This window comes from Ictalurus furcatus, chromosome 6 (genome assembly GCF_023375685.1).
Source record: "Ictalurus furcatus strain D&B chromosome 6, Billie_1.0, whole genome shotgun sequence".
In the NCBI taxonomy this organism is placed as follows: Eukaryota; Metazoa; Chordata; class Actinopteri; order Siluriformes; family Ictaluridae; genus Ictalurus; species Ictalurus furcatus.
Window position 1 is genome coordinate 29204971 of NC_071260.1, and position 21041 is coordinate 29226011.

A 21041-nucleotide genomic window follows, 5' to 3' on the forward strand; every position below is an offset into this window, starting at 1 on the left:
TACCAGCTCTGCTTAACACCAGTGTTTACGGTGTCTTCTCCTACTGAACCCTCTTTAACCTGCAGCCACAGCACCTTCTTACTGGAACAAGTTGCTCCTAGATAAGATTATGTAAAAGAGTGGTTCTGAAAGTGGGTTTCAAATGGTAGTGGAAATCACAACTCACCCTTATCACAGTTTTATATTTACTATTGAGATTTTATTGCCGGTGTGAGTTGTCCTACTTTGTCAGACTGTCCTACCAGTATAAAATAAACAGGTAGGATGATTTTACAGTGCAAAATACCCTATAAGAATGTCCTACCAGTATAAAATAAACAGGTAGGAAGATTTTACAGTGCAAAATACCCTATGACGTAATATTGATGTGCGCATGCGCAGTAAGCCATGGTAGGACAATTGAACAGGTAGGATGAAATGTCAGGACACTCGATTTGACTGGTCACTTGAATTGAATGAATTTAATCCAAACCCCAGTAACTCAAAAACGAGTAGCCAGGTGAATAATAATTTAATGAGACTAATATGCGAGTAGTTCTATGTTCATAAATAAATCTGTGCTTAGAGGGTTTGTGGAATGGATCCTGGCTCAAAACGTTTGAGAACCCCTGTAAATGTCAAATCCTTTCTAAGCGAGTAACGTTTTGAACGCTCAGACTTTTGCATTAGAGCAACTAATAATAAAGCGTCTATTTGTCACTACGGGACAATGACAATCTTTGGGATGACTAACAAATTCCTGTTGGCTCTCCTTCACTTCTGGTCCAAAAGTTATCAACTGTCAAATAAACAACTTGCATGAATTAATAAGAGCAGATATCCAAGTTTATTAACAAATTTTTTTTAAAAAAAACATACAAATGATGTCACAGCTTCAGGTCTTCAGGCACAGGTCAGTCATTTGAGACAGATTTTGCTGACCAAATAGATTTCCAGGCCTTCCCTTATGTATACTCGTGGCAGAATAAAAAGAATACAACAAGTGCACTATGAGCAGATTACTAACGCCCATCTTTTCTTTTCAAAACACACATCCAAATCTGCTTAATTACGAAGTGTTATTCTGATGATGTTTTATTTTATTTTTTATATATATATATATATATATATATATATATATATATATATATATATATATATATATATATATATATATATAGGCTACCCAAAACTCCACGCTGGTCTATGGGCTTATCATACAGATACATGATGAAATGGTCTGAGAATCTGAAAAGGACTTTGGCAAATGATTAATTACAATTATATTATTCTTCATTTCTCTCTCTTACACAAGACAAAATGTTGTAAACATTATATACACAAACAAATAAAAGAATATTTAGAAATATTGTCATCTACATACATGTAGTTATCTACATAATACAGTTACAAAATCTGGCACTTGAGAGTTACAAAATGCTAGTTTTTTGTTTTGTTTTTGTCAAACCTTAGGCTTGACCTGTTTTAGAGGAAAAATCCTTAGTCACCCTTTACTTTGCTACCATGTTTGCCACATATATGCCTGGTGTTAGTATAGCACTCGTGAAATAGAGCAGAGCAGCCAGGGCAAAACATTCAGATAGTTCCTCTGAAGTGGCATGTTGACATCAGGATAGTTTTTGAAGATCGTATTACGACCAGCCTAAAACGCGGTGTCATTCTGCACTCAGACATGCGTCTCAAACTGCTGCTGCTGCTGTAAAATCCTTGTCTTGTTGCTACAAAAATAATCTGTTGTTGAAAATGTAGTCGTTATTTAAGCCCAATGACACCTTCTTTGTGTCCTTAGAGAAAGGCCTGATCCAAAAGAAGAGTGCAGCCGTACAACAGCAACAGGGAGATACAGAGAAGCAGCCGCCAGTGTTGAATCTTGCTTCTATAATCTCCTGGCGAGAGGGCAGGTTCGAGCTGTCACAGTGTCAGAAGCAGGAACATACCTCACAAATGCTTATGTTATTTTCAGGGTACTGCCATAGGTCTGTTGCACCACCACCTGCACGTTGTCCAGTATAAAATCGAAGGCCATGCTCCACACAGACTCCACTGACTGTTGCATCAACCTGACAAAAAGCAAAAAAAAAAATGAGAAGAAAAAAATATATTGAGCCAAAAGGTTAATTGAAATTCCACTCTCAAATTCAGGGGACAGGAAAGACAAAAGTAACGGGTTATCAGAAGCCAGAGATAATTCATTTTACCTCTTCATGTATTTAATGACCAGGTCAAGTTTCTCCAGGTCTTTGTCCTCTACTAGCTCTGTGCAATACTTTACTACCTGCAGAATGTCCTCTTCCATAGGCTCTACAGGGTTAAAACGTCTGTGTTATCAGCAATCTCCCATCTTGGTAGATGGTTAAACAAGACTGGTCTGATTATCAGCCGGAAACGTGAACCATGCATGTTCGCGTTTCACGTTTACCTGAAATGGTAGTAACCCACTCCCGCAGCAGGGCTCTGACATCGACAAGTTCAAAAGCCCCAGCTAGGGTGGGGAAAGGGCGAGGAGTGCATCTGGATAGCGCGTCAGGTGCTTGATGGCTCAGAGAGGACGAAGGCGGTTCATTTTCAATCTAACAACAGACAACCAGATTAATATCATGTAAACAGTTGGAACTCGTAATCAATGGTATACTTGCATGAATGTACAAGTCCAGTCAAAATAAATATAGGTTTACTACAAATTACTGTGTGTGGATTACAACACTACTGAGTCATTACAGTGAGAAAGTGTAAAAATGCAAGGTGTAGATCTACCTTGAAGCCAGAGAGGGCTTCTTTGTCTTTTAGTAAGAGTGGGATAGTTTTGGAGGGACTGGATTTTGCAGGACTGTTTCCTGGGATGAGTCTCTTTAACGGACTAGCTCCTTTCTTGGCGGGACTGGCATTTTTCCTCTTGTAGCGCCGCTTTGTCCTGCCAACTACAGTCTGCTTCAGTTGAAGGAGCGGGTTCCTCTGCTCCACTACTAACAGAATTGAGTGAGTAATGAGTAGGGTGTTGCCTAAACTTGTATAACGCACTCTCTCTTTGCTAACTCATAATACCTTGAGCCTGAGTATTTTCTCTGCGTCTGTAAGCTGAGCGTAGCTCCTCCTGTAATTCCCTGGGCAGTGCTGCAAAAACGTCTGGATCGACCTGTTGAAGCAAAAGGTCAAAAATGTAAATAAATACTGCATAAAAAAAAAAAAAAACCAAGGCATGAAATAATATTCCACCATGTGCATCTGATTTAAACATGAAATCCTGATACAAGTCAGCTAAAACATACCTGCGAGAAGTCGGGAAGTTCCAGTATGATGCCCGTGCTGCCCGTTTGCCCAGGCTGGTCAGGGAGGTGGAGCAGCACAGAGGGTGCTACACTAAAGTTTTGCTGGGGTGTGGCTGGGTGAAATGAGGTATCTGGTACCTGCTTGTGGTTCCATGCTTGCTCCACCTGTTCTCGCAACTCTGGAGGTAAAGCATCCAGCACAGAATGATCCACCTGAAGAAAGCAAGACAGACTTGTGAGAAAGTGGATGAATTGTGGATGAGCAGTGCTCTGTCAACATAATGAGGTACAACCAGAATAGGATGTTCTAACCTGAGAAGGAGATGGCACTTCTATGCTGAGGTTGAGGTCCGCTCGAGAGTGGCTGGGTGAGTGTGTGGCAGAAGGTCCTCCCTTACTTGTACCAGGCATCGAATCGGAAAAAGTACAGGAGGTTGTGGCAGGAGAACAAATCTCCTTTTGATTGGAAGACATTCTAGACAAATCTGAAGAAAAAAAAAATTAAGAAACCATTGATAATTGAAGGTCAGGCTTTAAAGAATTTAAATAAAGACCTACATCCTAGATCCCCGACCTGCTTTTTGAACATCTTTGCTATGCTTGAACAATTCTCTGATGGTGCGAGAGCGAGACGGGCCAGCGTCCGAGTGTGAGCTCTCCAGCAGATGCACCTGCAGTCCCACTCCTCTCATGTCTGTAACAGCAAGCTTCATGGCACGGAAGAGCTTAATGACCTCAGCTGCTATGAGCTGCCCGCAGTCTGTGGGATGAGGTAGTAACACAGACCTGCAAAGGCAGAGCAGTAAGACTCACAGACAACACCCTAAAACAAATGAACAACAGAATATATAACGTATATTTCTAAAATTAGAAAGTTTATTTTAGGCCACCTTGCCAGGTTGTCACAGATGCCATGGCCTCCATACTTGGCAGGCTCCACAGGAGCGCCTGCTTTGCGCATCATAATTTTCAGGTTAATTCGGCGACCTCTAAGTCCTGCCCCCTGCAATCTTTTCTGTACCTCCATAGACAGGTTAGTCAGAAACGTTTCTGCCTCCTCTACCTACAAGGAATCAATATATAAAGCAGATAACTATATGTCCTGAGTTGTCTACATTATGAGGATCGAGACATCTCGAAGGAAATCTAAAGATAGAGTTCATTAAGTATCTCGGATACATGATGTACAGCAAGAGAAAATGATAGGAAAGAATTTTAGAGGTGGACTGACTCCATGACTGAGCTCACGTTTATAAAGCGGATGTTGTAGTTCATCTCAGCAGACACGGACTTCCTTTCCTTCTCACTGCGTACAGGCCGGTCATCCAGCCCTCTGCAGAAGCGGAAGAGAGTTTGTCCTGTCCGTGGGCCAAACTCCTTTTGCAGGCGCACTATGGACAACTGCTGCAGGTCCCCACAAGTAGTCACACCAAGAGAGGCTAGCTTACTGCTTATAGAGCGTCCCACCCCTACACATATGCAAGTGCGCACACACACACACACACACACCATTCCATAACTGTGTATAATACACTACCCCCGATTTTAGAATAATAATGTCATCAAAACTCTGGAATAACACAAATGGAACTATGGGAATTATCTTTTGATGAAAAATCCTAAATAAATTGAAATAATTTAGTGTTTTAGCATCTTCATAGTAGACACCCTTTTTCCCTAGAATTTCCAGAAATGTATTCTTGGCATTTTCTCAACTGATTTCTTGAGGAATTTCCCTGAGATGCTTTTTAAACAGTATTAAAGGAGTTCACACCTACGCTGGACTCTTATCCGCTGCTTTTCTGAATATTTCGCTCTGAGTCGGCCGTTTAAAAAAAAAAAAAAAACATCAAACATTTTTTGTAAATAAAATGTTTTCTAATGAAAGAAATGAATATGCTGGCACAATTAAATTTTTGTCTAGATCACCGATTTCAAACATTTAATCATACACCTTCAGATCAAAAGGTTTTTAAGATCATGAGAAACATTTCAGTCGAGCGTCCACAAACTTTTGACCGGTAGTGTAAACTGAAACAATATGTGCATGAAGGGACTTCATGCATTTACCAGGCAGGCTAGTGACAGGCTGGTCTCTGATAAAGTCATCCACCTCCTCCGGTCTGAGAAAATACTGGCCATTTGGTTTTGCTTTCCGGGTTGCCATCCTAGCCAAAAGGATGTTGGAGCCTGATGAGAGACAGGAAGCATCATTTGTATTATGATTATTAATAAGGCATTAAAAAATAAATCAAACACTGATGGTTTTTAATCCTCATTAGTTAAAAACAGCTTGCTCACTCATGCCGACGGAGGCACAACAGCCAGTCTTCTCCCTCACGTCAGCACGGATGGCAGTGGCCAGCTCATCAGGGGTGACCCCCAGCTCTGCCAGGAGGGATGTGGCATCCAGTAAGGCCTCATCACAACTCAGAGCCTCGATGTTATATGTATAACTACAAAAACAGAGTGAGCATTTATTACAGCGTAATGTAGAACTGCATGTCGATATTGTTAGCATGTCAGAGATTAGCATGCGCTGGGTCAGTGTTGTATACCTGGCCAGAGTTTCATACATTGCCAGTGCCACCTCTTTGTATGCATGGAAATCATAGGGAACTGACTGCAGCTCAGGACACAGCTGCTTCGCCTGACCGAAAAACATGCCGTTTCTCACACCAGCCTGTCTGTAAAGATACGTATCGATTTTTATGTACATGCAATAATAAACATATAGTAAATTTACAGCTTTAAATTCGTAGGAGACTGGTGACACATAAATGAATATTTTTGAGTACCTGGCCTCATAGCTACAGGAAGCAATCTCTGCCATAGAGAGAGCAGCCTGGTCATGCTCCACTCTATTATTACCAGTCTCCTCAGTCTCTGGAGAAGGGGTAAGCTCAATGTCATCAACCGTTCTTCCTAAGAGATCAGACAGCAAAACAATCATAAGCACTTTCTACAAAAGGAAAAAACGGTCTGTTTAGAAAAGAAAAGCATCCATACCAAGCCCTGATTTCAACATTAAGTCCCATTTCCACTTTACTACCGAGTACCAGCCTCCCCTGTTTATTTCAGAGTCTATTATAACAATTAGCTGTTTTTAGTCCAAATCATAAATCCTTCCAAAAGTGACTAAAAGGCTCCTTTCAATCAATCAAGTTGAATCAACCAATCAAAGTGCTGCAGATATAAGATAGCTGTATTCTATCGTTTCTATCTCAGAAGCGAAAACATTCATAGACAAGTGTGACAGTCTATGTTGAAGTTGCACAAACGGGAAAAATCACCTGCTCTGTGCTGGTTCCGCTTCCTCTGATAGTACTGGAACTCCAGCTGGGGGTTGGCACCAGGACGCTGAGCAACAAGGCCACGCCCACGGTTACTCGTCACAGCCACGGGTTTCCCTGGAGTGAGAAGAGTACACATGAAATACGCACTTAATGCAAAAAAAAACAACAACAACAAAAAGAATGGCATGATCAGCAATTCCACCACATAATTATTACATGTACAGTATAACATGCTCTGTCGCATCTGCTCCACTGTGTGTGACAGTCACCTTGAAGTTCAGGGCGATGTCTAATCCCCACCGACGCAAAGAAGCAGTCCATGTCCACATGCAGAATACAGGACTGACATACCTGAGGAGCAGGCATAAATGAGGTACCTAGGGAGAAAACAAAAAAGGTTTTACTCAGACAGTAAATATATAGTCAGACAGTGCCTTCTCCTTACGATCCCATCATCAGACAACAAATACAAGAGTACAGCAAAGAATCACAATCACACAAGACCATGTACAAGACTATCAAGGTATTGAGAATTAGGGTGTAATAAAAAAGTTTCGAACGTGCTAGATGTGCCAGCAGAGGTAATGTAAATACTTTCTGTACAGTTCGTGTGAGACGTGGAGGTTGTGTTGTATGTTGTATGACTTTTGGGGAGTCCAGAGAGAGGGGGTTGTTAAATCCAACCTATATTTTGAGCTGTAGCCGGATACAAAAAGGATGAGAACCACTGGAGTAAGAAAAAGGTAGCGAGAAATGCAATTTAATCGGTATTTCTGGAACAGTCCAATCACAGGTCGTGAATAACTGTGAAACGGACACCATAACAAGCCTAGTCTGAGTAGAAGTTGTTAAAGTGAGAAGGATAACAGACAATAAGACAGGCACTGCGAACGGCCACTGGTCCACAGTACAGCTCATTAACAAATAAAATGCATAATGAACATTTAGTGACGTTACCTGCACAGTGGTCAGTTCTAATCTTCTTCAGCTTATCTTTTCCAGAGAACACGGTCCCCCCGGCAGCCCGCCGCCTGCTCTGAAGGGTATTGACATACTCGGAGAACTCATTCCGCCACGTAGATATATGATGTAGCCGTGAGTGAGAGAAGAACTCTGAGATAATCCCAGTCTCTGAGCCCTGTGCTGACTGCCTGGCTGTTAGGGTGACATTAGATGCGATATGGTGACTCCCGTTCAGTCTGACTCGGCTAATCTGATCCTGGTCAAGCGACCGTTCGGAATCTACTTGCTTTTCCTGAATAGCTGTGATTGTTGCTGAGGGCGGCTCTGAAAGCGTGGAAGAATCAGAGATTCGCTCATGACGAGTGGGCCTTGATGGGCTGAGTGCTAGTGAGGTGCTGGCTATGGATGCCGTCAAGTCCGACGCAAGACCACCAGAAGAAGGGCAGCTAGACGTCCCCATTTCTTCAGCTTTTGGTTGAGGGCACCTGAACTCCGCTCCTTGGTGTGTAGATTTTAAACAAGAAACATTGTTTTGTTTTAAGGCACCATTCAGAGGATGAACATAACCATTTTTTTGCAGATGGTCCTTTGAGCCTTTAAGAAAAGTAACCGCAGAACTGTATCCATCATGTACTCCATTAAGTTTGGGACCTTCCTCCTTAGAGAAACTTAGATGTGAGCCATTCCTGTAGCAAAGCAAAAATAGGTCAGGAAGGGAGGAAGTATTCCACGACCAAGACGAAGACATGACAGCCTCTCAAATGATGCACATACATAATAAATACAAAGCTTCTACTTACAGTCTGTTTACCATCTGCTGACTGGTTTTCTCTGTAGATTTGGATTGCACTGATTGAGTAACCGTGAGAGCTGGGTTTGAGAAATTATGGAGGTTGCTTGGTTGTGGTAGGTTCAGGTTGAACTGGGATGGCCCTTGACCGGACCCAGCTTGCTCCTGCACTTGCCGAGGTCGCACACTGGTAAAGTTTAGGCCCTTCTGCTTTGCATATAGCTGATATTGCAGATATGAGAGTTGCCGCCCTGCCTTTATGCTAAAGGTGAAACAGCAGGACCAACACAAAGCTTTACCGTGTACACACACACTAAATAACAGGCTCAAACACAACAAATAGAATTTTCAAATATTGTCAGCGCAAAACAACAATAATAACTACAAAATAACTGGGTTTTTTTTTAATAGAATCTGTTAAAGCATCACAGATATAAAATGTCTGTGTGTAGGTAGAAGGTAAATGTAGCTGTGTAAGCAGAGAGGTTTGAAATTGCATTTTATAAACCAGGACAAGGCATGCTCCTAAATGGCCCTAACGTACTTGGCTAGTTAACTACAAAACACACACACACGGACACTGAGGCTACGTCCACATTAATCCGGATAGATCTGAAAGCTGCATTACTTGTCCACACTGAAACGTCTGAAAACGCTTGTATACTATACTGCACATGCGTAAAAAAAATGTAAGAAGCTTTAGTCTGCATCATTTCCGTCGGGCGTTTGTTTAAAAATGCAATCTGAACGTTCAAAGTGATATTAGCCTTTAACAGCACTATCAAACTGGACAGAAGGCACAATATCTGCAGTACCATCTTGTTTGTTTTGAGTTTAATGGGTCACGTGACTTAAAATACGTCATCGTTTTTTTTTTAATATCTTGTTTTCTCAGTCCACTGTTCAAATGTATCCGCATTAACGTGGACATAGCGCGACTTGCCTAGTTAACAAGTTAAAACCACACAGAGACACAGCCAGACACACACCTGTCAGTGATCCATTCTGGACGTACTACTTTCTCCCCTCTCAGTTCCTTTATTTTGAAATTAGGCAGGTTGGTGGCGATGATGTGCGTAGTTTTGCTATGCGAGTAATACACATGAAACTGTCCTCCATGTAGCATCATTAGTCTGCGCAATTCATCCGCACTGGGCTCTGCACAAATGAGAAATCCACATTTGTTTTCACATGGGCGTCTGCAAAGTCTTATAACGAAAAAGTCTCAGGCAAAGTGTCAAAATAATGACTATATAAAGCAACAGTAAAATATTCCATGAAAATATTCAATCAAATCTTGTACACGAATGCAGAAGGCAGAAGGTTGTGCCTCGTGATTATATTTATATAAAAATGTAGGTTGTTCCAAGACTTTTGCACAGTACTGGACACGTATGCACTCACGCACATGGTGACATAAAAAGTCTACACACGTCTTGTTATAATTGCAGTTTTACGTGAAGTAAAAAAAAACAATAAATAAAACCAAATAGAAACATTTTGGGACGCGAAAGGAAAAGAAAACCTGGTTGCGCAAGTGCGCACACCCTTTTATAATGGGGCAGGACGTCCCGCCAAAATCGGCAAGAGGACAAGAAGAGACCTTATGAGGGAGGCTGAAAAGAGATCTACAGCAACATTAAAGGAGCTGCAGGAATATCTGGCAAGTTCTGCTCACTCCCTGCATGTGACAACAATCTTATTGTATTCATGAGAAGGTCACTGTGGCTATGGGGTAAGGTGGCTAGACCGAAGCTTTTTCCCACCCAAAAAAATATATCCAAGTCCACCTAACTGTTGCCAAACTAAGTGGCAAAATATGCTATGGTCTGATGAGACCTAGGTAGATATTTCTGGGCATAATTCTAAAAAAAAGTATATGTTTAGCCCAAAAACATGTCACCCAAAGAATACTATATCCACGGTGAAGCACGGTGGTGGCAGCATCATACTATGGAGCTGCTTCTCTTCAGTTGGGACTGGAGCTCAAGTCAAGATAGCGGGTATTATGATAGCTCCAAATACCAATCTATTTTTATACACACAGAAGATGATCAACATTTTGCACTGGCACCAAACAGAGCCCAGATCTAAATCCTGTCGAAAACCTGTGGAATGACTTGAAGAGGGCGTAGCACATGAGATCCCCTCGAAATTTGATAGATCTGGAGCATTTTTTTTTTGCGAGGAAGAGTTGAATAAAATTGCCAAATCAAAATAAGTGCTAAGCTGGTAGACTTACCCAAAAGGACCGAGTGACGTATCACAAGCCAAATGTGCTTTAACAAAGTATTAGTTAAGGAGTGTGCACACTTGTGAACCAGGAAGGTGGGGTTTTTTTTCCCCCTAAAACATTTATTTGTTTTTTTTCACTTGAATTTTGCTGATTGCTATATGACATTAAATGTGTAAAAAGATCTGGCATGATTTATAAAGATTTCTTCTTCTTTTTTTTTTTTTTTTTACATCACAAAAACCTGCAAGTATAAATGTAATTATAAATTCTTTATTCTAATATTTTGAGATACTGGATTATTTCATTTCCATGAGATGTAAGCAGTAATCATCGAGATTAAAACAAAAAAGTCTTGAAATATTTCACTTTGTGTCTAACGAATCTAGAATATATGAAAGTTCCACTTTTTCAATTAAATTACGGAAAAAAATAAACTTTTCCACAAGCTTCTATTTTTTGAGATGCACCTGTATATATACACACACACACACACACACACACACACACACACACACACACACACACAAACGCATACACATTATATCATATATATATTTTATATACACACACACATATATATTATATACACACACATACATATACACATATCCACACACACCCAACATCAGAATTATTGGCACCCTTAGCAAGGATGGCTAAAAGGTTATGGAAATCATTCTCATATGGAAAATATTTAAACATATTATAATTTAACAAACTATCTAGAAGGCATGCCAGAAGAAAATCTATCAGAAGAAATTTTTTTTTTTTTTAATCTAAGCACAAATGTAAGTGACAGGAGTTTGCTACATGCTACTGGAACTTTGACTGGAACCAGGTGTCCACAAGAGAGGACTGAGGAGCCTGGAGGATCTGGAGAGATGTGTATTGAGGACTTTTCTCCAGATTCCTTTGTCTGTATTCTCCAATCTCATTAAGCATTATAGGAGAAGACCGTGTGTTTTATTGTGGAAAATAGAGGATGGACAATGTACTCAATGCATTAGTGACATTATTTGTATTTAAAACAAAAAAAAAAAAAAAGTTTTTTTCCTTCTTCAATTAATGTTTATATTCCTCTCATTTTTTCCAGTTGTCACATTTTTAAAGAATCTTTACCCATCTTTACAAAAGGTGCCAGTTGGACTCCAGAAAGTAAACAGTGTTTTATCTGACCTGTGTATCCATTAACATAGATAGCCACACCACTGAAGATGCTTGATGAGGTCCCCTGTTTTTCCTTCTCCCTGGGAGCATCCCGAATAAACTGCTCCTCCAGCTTAGTGACCTTAGCAGCCATGTAGCCCCCCTGCAACCCCCCCCCACACATACACATTCACTGAACAGTATCACCTGATACAAAAGCAGTCACTAATACACAATAACCAAGTCCCTTTCACGTTTAAAGAAAGAAACCTTTGAGCAGGTGACGGCTCCTGAAATGATCTGGCTGAATCAGACAGAAATACACACAATGAACAAACTGGGCAGTGTCTGGCTGACGAGCGTCTGATTACGCCTCACACATTCAACGCGCTTGGAGGCGCGAGCCCGCTGGCACGGCGGCTCCATGTTGCCATGGTAACGGCAAGAACTCAGGGATTCGGGAGTTGAGTCTGAAGCAATAAACAGACAAAAGAGGGAAAAGCCCAATATACAGAGGCAACCTCTGCCTGTAGCACCATACCAAAAACTCTCAATTCACGTGAACATTTTTAACGAAGCCAACATTTTCGGACACGGAGCACCTGAGGACAACTGCATTCTCAAAATAAACTCCAAATGCATGTTTGGTAGATACACGGTTAAAATACACGATTTTCAAGTGTATTTTGGAATACGAGTTACATTTTAAATGCAGATCATCTGGTTTTGCACCGGTGCGGAGATTTCACCCCGCATTACGTTTTACATGGGTAATGATTCTGAATGAATTTGGCACAGACAACAGCGACAAAACCGGAAGAGATTTCAAAATAAAGAATGCAAAGAAAGAAAGAAAGAAAGAAAGAAATCTGGTTATTGCTCCAGACACAGGTACCCAACCTGCCTTAATGCTGGTTTTAGTCCATGAAGTCGAATTTGATGCATGCCCAGGATTTGAAACGGACTTGAAAGCACATACAGAAGTGAACAGAGTCTAATCAAAATAAGTGAGATTGGTTAACCCTTATATTATATCATGGGTCAAGTTGACCCATTTCCACATTTGAGAAGTCTGAAACACTGCTTAATCTCTCTTTTTCCTCTTTGAAATTTTTTGACTTTCCTCATTTTAAGCTGTTCTTTACTGTCTTTGTGAGTATTTAAACCGTGGAAGTAATTTTGACCCAGAACATAATGCATGTAACTTTTTTCCACCCAATATAATAGGAGGGTTAACTCCGTGTGCGTTTCTGCAGAATGTTTTTCTCTTTTAATCGATGTGCCAAAAATGGATTTGAGCAGCCTATGTGAAATGTTATAAGAAATGTTTAGCGCTGCAGTCTGGTTTAAACATGCCAATCAATGTGTAATACATCAACAATGAGCAATATGTCCTTTCAGACAATCTACCGTGTAGTCTTACCCTTCCTCCCCAACCATCACCTTCACTGGCTTTCTTTCTCCATCCATCTCGACTCATACTGAGGAACTTGACAGGAAAAGAAAAGAGAAAGTGTTAGGAAGTGATCTTGAATTAACATTAATTCTAAGAAGCTAAAGAACACGACTCATGTGTGTACCTGTGCAGCCCCACACACACCTTTTTTTTCCCCACACCACCACATATTACCTTTATTATAGCATCTTGCAGTCCGTACAGGATTTCACGGAGTTTGATTGTGATTGTTGCGGCCAAAAAAAGCCGCTTCTTTTTTTTCTTTTTTTTAAGTGCGAAGCACAGAATTTTTTATGCTTTTTCTTGCGGAAAACTAATTGAATTTGCGAAATTGCAATCGCACAAAATTGTTTTGCAAGGTCTTTCATGGTGATGTTTGTTGGTAAGTGAGACCTTTTAGCTGTACTCATGTGTGCATGTGAATCAAAGGGTGAATGAGCGTTGTGATGACGTCACATGACGCGTCTTGGCCCAAATCTGCGGAAAATCTGAGGTAATTTCGAAAAATTGCAAGCTCCTCCGAAAATTGCGGAGTTTGCTTGATTTTGCATGAATTAATCCATGCAAAATCGCAAAATCCTGGAAGGACTGACATATGACTTGGACTTCCAAAAGAATGCCTCAATAGTATCAATAGCAGACATGTGCTCAGTTAATGGCATTTTTTTTTTTTTTTTTACTTATCCTAAAAGCAGGAATAAAATGTTGGATTTAAAAAAAAAATATTAACCCTACACCATTCAAATGGAAATGGTGAACATTTGCGCTAACTAATGCTAAAACAAAGATCCCTGCGAAGAATTGCTTACATTCACACAACGAGGAACGAGCGGCATCTCATTCTTTCAGTTTATTCTCTTATAAATGCCTCTACATTAAGCTTGGTCCATCTGTTAGTTTGCTGAGGGGGGTGTTTAACACACTGATCCCTGAAGCTCATTAACACAGACACACGATGAGGTTACACCAAAAGGGACATCCTTCTCTCGCTTTCATTCCATTAGTCCATATACTCTGTGAAAACATGGTCCCCGACACTCATAGAAAGAAACACGTGCACACACAACCTGATTCTCAACAGAACCCCTTACTGACTATGCTGCACACACAGAAGAGACATTATACCTCTCACAGGTATCACTTATGAAAATACATCCCCTCTCTTCAGTAAGATAGTACATCCCACCCTGACAAAGAGTCTGCCTCTCCATCAATCTTCTCTCTCCCACACATGGTGCTTTTGCAGGAGATAAAGCACTAAAGCAGGTGGAAACAATTTATGAAGTGCTGGTCAAAGATAGTCATCTGTCAAGAGTTTCTGACCGATCTGCATTGCTAATAATCTGAATAAGGCATTCATGAGGCGAACACCAGACACACTCAACCTTAAAAGAGCGGTTTGTAATTTTGAGAGCTCTAAGCCACCTACAAGGTGAACGTGAATTGCAGTGAAACCCCTGACACCTTCACCCCGTTCTCTCGAACTGACTCCAGTGCCTCTCTTCTTACTGTTTCATATTCCTTGTGAGCCTTTTAGGGGGGAAAAAGGCTGGGATGGAGCTACCTGCTCAGCCGGTAAAGCGTAAACAGAACAGTACAAATTTTTTAACATTTTTTAAAAAACAATACTCTGAATTACAGTTGTTTGAATAATGATCTGAGCTCATATAATTATTACAGGCGAATTACAAATTGCAAACCGCACCACGAAGCTTCCAGGCTGTCCTGTAGAAGAACAAACAGATAAAGATATGATCACGATATGATTATGTGCACCATGTTGAATGCATTTCAAGGGGAGTGAACACATGTTAAAAGTGAAAGTTGAACTGGCATGACATGACACCAGGGACTGATGAATGCAAAATACTCCTACAGCTCTCTACACATTACCATGCTACATGTAGGAAATATCACATTCATCATCATCATCATCATCATCATGATCATGATATAAATCAGTGTGTTGATCTAATCTGCACTCCTCTGCAGCACACAAGCTGCTCAACACTGCTACATTCTCACTGGGTCACTGAGGTCATCCAAGTTCACACTCATAAACAATATGTCACCTTGCCCCATGATTTAGGAGCAGCTAGACATGCATAAATAATACACCACAATGCTCGAACGCCTGATATGAGGTGGGGTGATACCAGTCTGGGCATGTTATCGTGTTGGCTTCCTGCAACATGCCGGAAACTCAAATACATTTCCGAATCCAAACATGACACTAATGATAATAAAGCAAACTAGTAAGAAGTTAAGCTACCAGGTGAAATAATAAATAAGCAAACAGCAGCGAGGCCGACTAGATTAGCGTGTTCATAGTACTGTGGCACTGCAAACTAAGCTCCAATCAAGCACTGCAGTAAACACGACTTACAGACATGCAAAGAGAACAAAAAGCCCAGTTAAAGCAACCCGGGGTAATGATCTGTTAGCAAAAACACTGACACATGCACATGAGAAACAAAGTGGAAGTGCATGTGTGTGTGTGCTCCACAGTGGGCTAGCTGTTTTTGTCTTGCTTTGCAACCTTTGAAAGCCAAAATGACTGCTCACCTAATTCTGCCCCCTTTTTCTTTTTTCTTTTTTTTTTACTAATGTTAATCTGTCCAAACCAAACGCGCCGTCGTTTTTCCAGAGATCAGCAGCGTCGTCCACTTAATCTTTTCTACGTGTGTTTCCAAAGATCACTAAAGGAACAGTCATGCAAACGGCGTCTTTCGGTATCACCGACATGCTCTCGTGGCTCCAGAATGATCCCTCTCCCCGTACCGTCCCCTCTCTCTCCATTGCCAATCGCGCGTCCGCCGTTCACTGTTAGCTCTTCCCCGAGTCTGTCACCACCCGAGCTGCGTCTCCTAACCGCCGCGCACCGCGCATGCGCGACATTTTTTCACGCATGCGTCTCTTCGTCCCCAGAGTTGATTTTCACTGCGCATGCGTACTGGCAAGCTTTTTTTTGTTGTTTTGTTGTGTGGTTTGTTTGTTGTTTTTTTTTCAAATAACGCCTTCTAGTGTTCAAACAAGAGCGCGCAGTATTCCAAATCCCTAACATGCAGGGAAGAAGTTACCTTAGATAACCCTTGATGGATTCAGATGTGTGTTTAGAAACAGCATGTAATTACGATTTTGTGCCAAAAATAAAATACAAACTCCGATTTGGCATTATTTTCCCATATATATATATATATATATATATATATATATATATATATATATATATATGGGAAAATGATATATATACATATTATAATATTATTATGTATATATGTGTATATATATACACACATACACATATACACATATATGTGTGAGTGTGTGTGTGTGTGTGTATATATATATATATATATATATATATATATATATATATATATATATATATCTTACACATATATGTGTATATTATGTGTGTGTGTGTGTATATATATATATATATATATGTGTGTGTGTGTGTGTGTGTGTATGTATGTATGTATGTATGTATATGTATAAAATCACTCAGCACTTTATTAGGAACACTATACTAATACTGGGTTGGACCTCCCTTTGCTCTGTAAACAGCCTAAATTCTTCATGACATGGATTCCACAAGATGTTGGAAACATTCCTTTGAGATTCTGGTCCATGTTGACATTATTGCATCTAAATTATTGCAGATTTTTCTGGTGCATTCTCATGTTGTGAATCTCCCGTTTTCCCACATCCCAAAGCTACCCATCCTACTGGATTCAGATCCGGTGACTGCAAAGGCCGCTGATGAACATTGAACTTATTGTGATGTTCAGGAAACCAGTTTGAGATGAATTTTGCTTTGTGACATGCTGCATTATCATGCTGGAAGTAGCCATTAGAAGCCATTCAAGCAATGATTGGTTGGAATTAACAGACCAAAGTGTGCCAAGAAAACATTCCTCACACCATTACACCACCTCCACCAACCTGGACTGTTGACACAAGGCAGGTTGGGTCCATGGATTCATCCTGTTGGTGTCAAATTCTGACCCTACCATCAAATCGAGATTCATCAGACCAGGCTGTGTTTTTCCAGTCTTCAAGTGTGGAGTTTTGGTGAGCCCGTGCCTACTACAGTCTCAGTGATGTGAACATTAACTGAAGCTGCTGGGCCGTATCTGTGTGGTGTTGTGCATTGCACTGCTGCCACAAGACTGGCTGATTAGATAATTGCATAAATGAGTAGGTGTACAGGTGTTCCTACTAAAGTGCTTGATGAAGGTATATGGTTATATTATTATTTTATTAAATTAAAATGCAAATGGAATTATGTCTTTCTGGGTTTTTTATTTTTATTTTATTTTGGCACCATCTTTGTGCACATATCTGTGCCAAAATGAAAAAAAAAATCTTCCATGTACACGTGCACTATTAGAATCAAAAGTAAAAAAGAAAATGATTATTATTACTATCATTATTATTTTTACTTTTACTACTAGTAGTAGAAGTAGTATTAATAGCATCATTACTACTAGTAGTAATACTATTAGAGTAAAGCAGAGCCAAAACGCTTCTTAGTTGCTACAACCAAGCTCATCAGCCACATAGGGCTTATCAGCTCTGAGCACTAGACCTGAACTGCATTCAAAGACCTTTAGTAGGCAAAGGAGTGCTAAGGAATCCTATGGAGCCTGACCATGACAGTCAGGTGCCAGTGGGATGCTTCACAGCCAATACATTCCTCACTAGGCAGAAACCACCTCGGACCAACTGTCCACAATGTCACAGGAATACAGGATTCAGTTTCGCCAGCAGCCCCCAACCTTTCCAGGAATTCATCAGTTGCAGATCCAGTCAAATTTGCCACAATTTATGCAATTTTCTAATCAGCCAATCTTGTGGCAGCAGTGCAATGCATAACATCACACAGATACGGGCCAGCAGTTTCAGGTGCACTCCCATTTGTACAAGGAAATGACAGAGAAAGTTGACCCTGCTGTTCAGAACAGGGGAAAACTCAGCGTGCTTTCTGATTAATGGAGGATCTGTAAAAGTCTAGACTTAAAAGGAATGAACTGGTCCACATGAAATCATAATTTAAATTTTGTGGCTTTCAGTATAAATATGTTAGCCTTAAGGTTATCTATTAGCTAGTGTGCTCCAAAAACAATGACAAAATTTGCATTTTGAAGATATATGCTTTCAAACATTTACAATCTCTCTCCACCACCAATACGGATCAACAATTTTGATGACATAATTCTGCACTTCAACTTCTCATCAGATTTTCTGTCTAATCAAATGCTCTCTAAAATCTGAAGTGTCCCTCCCCCAACATAATAAAAATCTATAGTACTAACAATGAAGTAGAGCTTCGCCCAGTCTGTAAGGTAAGTTAAACGCTATTGGCTATTTTAAAAGAGTGAGGGGCCACTCTGGAAGTCCCACTCTGGATTTCCTGTTTCAGTACCAATTACATCGTTGCATCATATAATGCTGTGTGTGTTCAAGGCACCTCACGGGGACTTTAAAACCTTGCCATTCAGCATGCTAAAATTGTCAAATGTCCTTGTAGCCATACATCCACAGGAGTGGTTCACCTGTCGATCTTTTCAATTCATACTTTGATATTCCCATTGCTCTGGAACACAGGTATTTCATGACATTGCCTTCTAACGACAGGAATTCCAAACTACCTTGACACACAAAATCACAGAGACAGCGATTACTAAACCGCATGGGTATAAGCAGGGTAAGGAGGGTTACTTTAAAAATGTATTCCAATACAGTTACAAATTACTTCATAAAAAATGTAACGTAACGTAATCTAAGTATCAGAATATGAAAGTAATTTAATCTGATTACTTTTGGATTACTTCAAGGTCACATATTTGGGTGTGGGGTGGGGTTGGTGTCTTAATAGCGTTCAAAACAGTGTTACTATGAGTGAAGACTTTAATACACTGAAAAAGACACACTATTAGCATCACATTAAATAAAATTGGTATAAATATTGGTTTCACTCTGCCCACGTTTGACATTTTTTCCTACATTCTTTTGAAGTTTCATGGAATAAAATAAAATATCAGATGCCACAAGGGTACCTTCTGCCTTCATTTACACATTTGAATGACCATGTAATAGGAAGCAATGTGATAACATGAAATTTAAAATGACCTTATATGGCCATGAGCATTGTTTCGACTCAGGACAGCTGGCATATTGTCAAGCAACTGTTTGATGCTGTACACATCATCGCTTCACTTTCACGCGTTTGCTGAGAGTAGGCTAGCGGTTGAGAGACAGGCCAATAGTTACTGCAAGCCTTTTATAATCGACCAATTGGTGTGCGAGAAGGCAGGAATTATAGACAGGGGTTAAAGCAATGCAAACATGCACACACATGCAGTAGTAGACCATAGGCACATCATGAAACTAAAGCCGAATCCCGGACATTTTCTCAAATTTAGAAATCCCGGCCCGACGCTTTTTTAAGTTTCGAAAAAGAGGACATGTCCAAGAACTGATCCTGATAGTATTACAAAATGTATCTGTAATCTTATTACTCTGTTTTTTGACCTAACTAACAAATTACAGTTACCAGTTTTTTGTGTCCTGATTACGTAATGCCGTTACATGTCTTCCGTTACTCCCAAAGCCTGGGTATAATCTTCAGTTCAGCAACTGACCCAGACTTTGTGGCCTAGGGCCAGCTAAAGTCCATTCCCACTGAGAAACCGTTTGTCCCAAGAAAGTTGTTTTTTCCTCTGGGCAAAAGCATAATAGGTATGATAGATCCCATGATCAGGGCAAGGAATTCTGGGGCTTTTTAAACCCATCTGTTAGGCTAAGACACTTTTCCTTTCCACAATTCCTTTCAGGGTTGCCTTTTCAGTGACAGGCATTTTAAGTCCTACCCTCTGCCATGGTTTGGTATTTGAAATCTGACCAGACCAAAACAGCAAAAACAAACACTAAAATACCAACAAGGCTTTAATGAGATGGGTGTATAAAGGGGGAGTGATGCTCTCCACAAAACTAGAGGGTGGAGCGAAGCTCTCCACAAGGCTAGAGGGTGGAGCGAAGCTCTCTACGAGGCTAGAGGGTGGAGCGAAGCTCTCCGCGAGGCGAGAGCGGGGGAGCGGTGCTCTTCACGAGGCCAGAGGGGGGAGCGAAGCTCTCCACGAAGCTGGGGGGGAGAGATGCTCTCCACGAGGCTAGAGGGGGGGGAGAGATGCTCTCCATGAGGGCAGAGGGGGGGAGCAATGCTCTCCACAAAGCTAGAGGGGGAGCGATGTCCTCTATGTGGCGCAAAGCAGAGAAACAGAGTGATGTTTCAGTGGAACATGGAGGCAGAACGATGTCCTCAGCCGAATAGGAAGGTGGAGCAATGTCCGAAGAGAAGCCTGGCGTAGTGACATCCAAGGTGGAGCAGGGAGGTAAAGCGGAGTTCTTGGCAAAAATGGGATCAATGTCCTCAGCTGAAGAGGGATGCTGAGCGGTGTCCTCAGTCGAGCAGGGACGTTCGACATTCTCCGTTGACTCGGCAGGCTTAATGAGATCTGCAATTGGGGAGGGAGAGTGGGGAACGATCTTACGCATAGCTTGGGAGGCCATCTCATCAGCCTCAGAGAGGAACTTGGTGTGCGAGGTCACCTCGTTGACCTCCGGCTGGAGCTCGGCAGGGGATACCACATGTAGGTCTCAAGCTGGAGTGCTTCAGGAGAAACCACCTCTTGGGTCTCTGGCTGGAGCTCTGGAGGTGAGGTCGGCACACTGATCTCCGGCTGGAGCTCGCCAGGGGAGATCATCTCATGGGTCTCAGGCTATAGCTTGGGAAATGAGGCCACCACGTCGGCCTCTAGAGGGTGCGCTGCAGGTGAGGCTGCCACATCGGCCTCTGGCTCCCTCTCGTAGTATGTGATGA

At 41.1% G+C, this 21041-nt stretch overlaps 1 protein-coding gene across 4 annotated transcripts; it reads right to left on the bottom strand.

The window, feature by feature from the left end:
- Positions 1-1123: 1123 nt before the first annotated feature.
- rev1 (REV1 DNA directed polymerase) lies at positions 1124-16057 on the bottom strand. 4 transcript variants are annotated; one of them, XM_053627509.1, is made up of 22 exons: positions 15719-16057; positions 13121-13186; positions 11728-11860; positions 9305-9473; positions 8326-8577; positions 7520-8211; positions 6832-6939; positions 6560-6676; positions 6065-6191; positions 5825-5953; positions 5568-5722; positions 5337-5456; positions 4515-4735; positions 4157-4329; positions 3841-4052; positions 3579-3751; positions 3267-3479; positions 3043-3133; positions 2755-2960; positions 2420-2570; positions 2199-2301; positions 1124-2060 (listed from the first exon to the last, which is right to left on the bottom strand). In XM_053627509.1, exons 2-22 carry the CDS (start codon positions 13175-13177, stop codon positions 1949-1951), a joined length of 3714 nt encoding a protein of 1237 aa, XP_053483484.1. In that variant the 5' UTR covers positions 13178-13186; positions 15719-16057; the 3' UTR covers positions 1124-1948. The 4 variants fall into 4 exon arrangements, with proteins under 4 accessions (XP_053483484.1, XP_053483480.1, XP_053483482.1 ...); XM_053627505.1 differs by having other exon boundaries at positions 2755-2963; positions 15719-16056; XM_053627507.1 differs by lacking the exon at positions 15719-16057 and adding an exon at positions 14583-15194 and having other exon boundaries at positions 2755-2963.
- Between the last annotated feature and the right edge of the window lie 4984 nt (positions 16058-21041).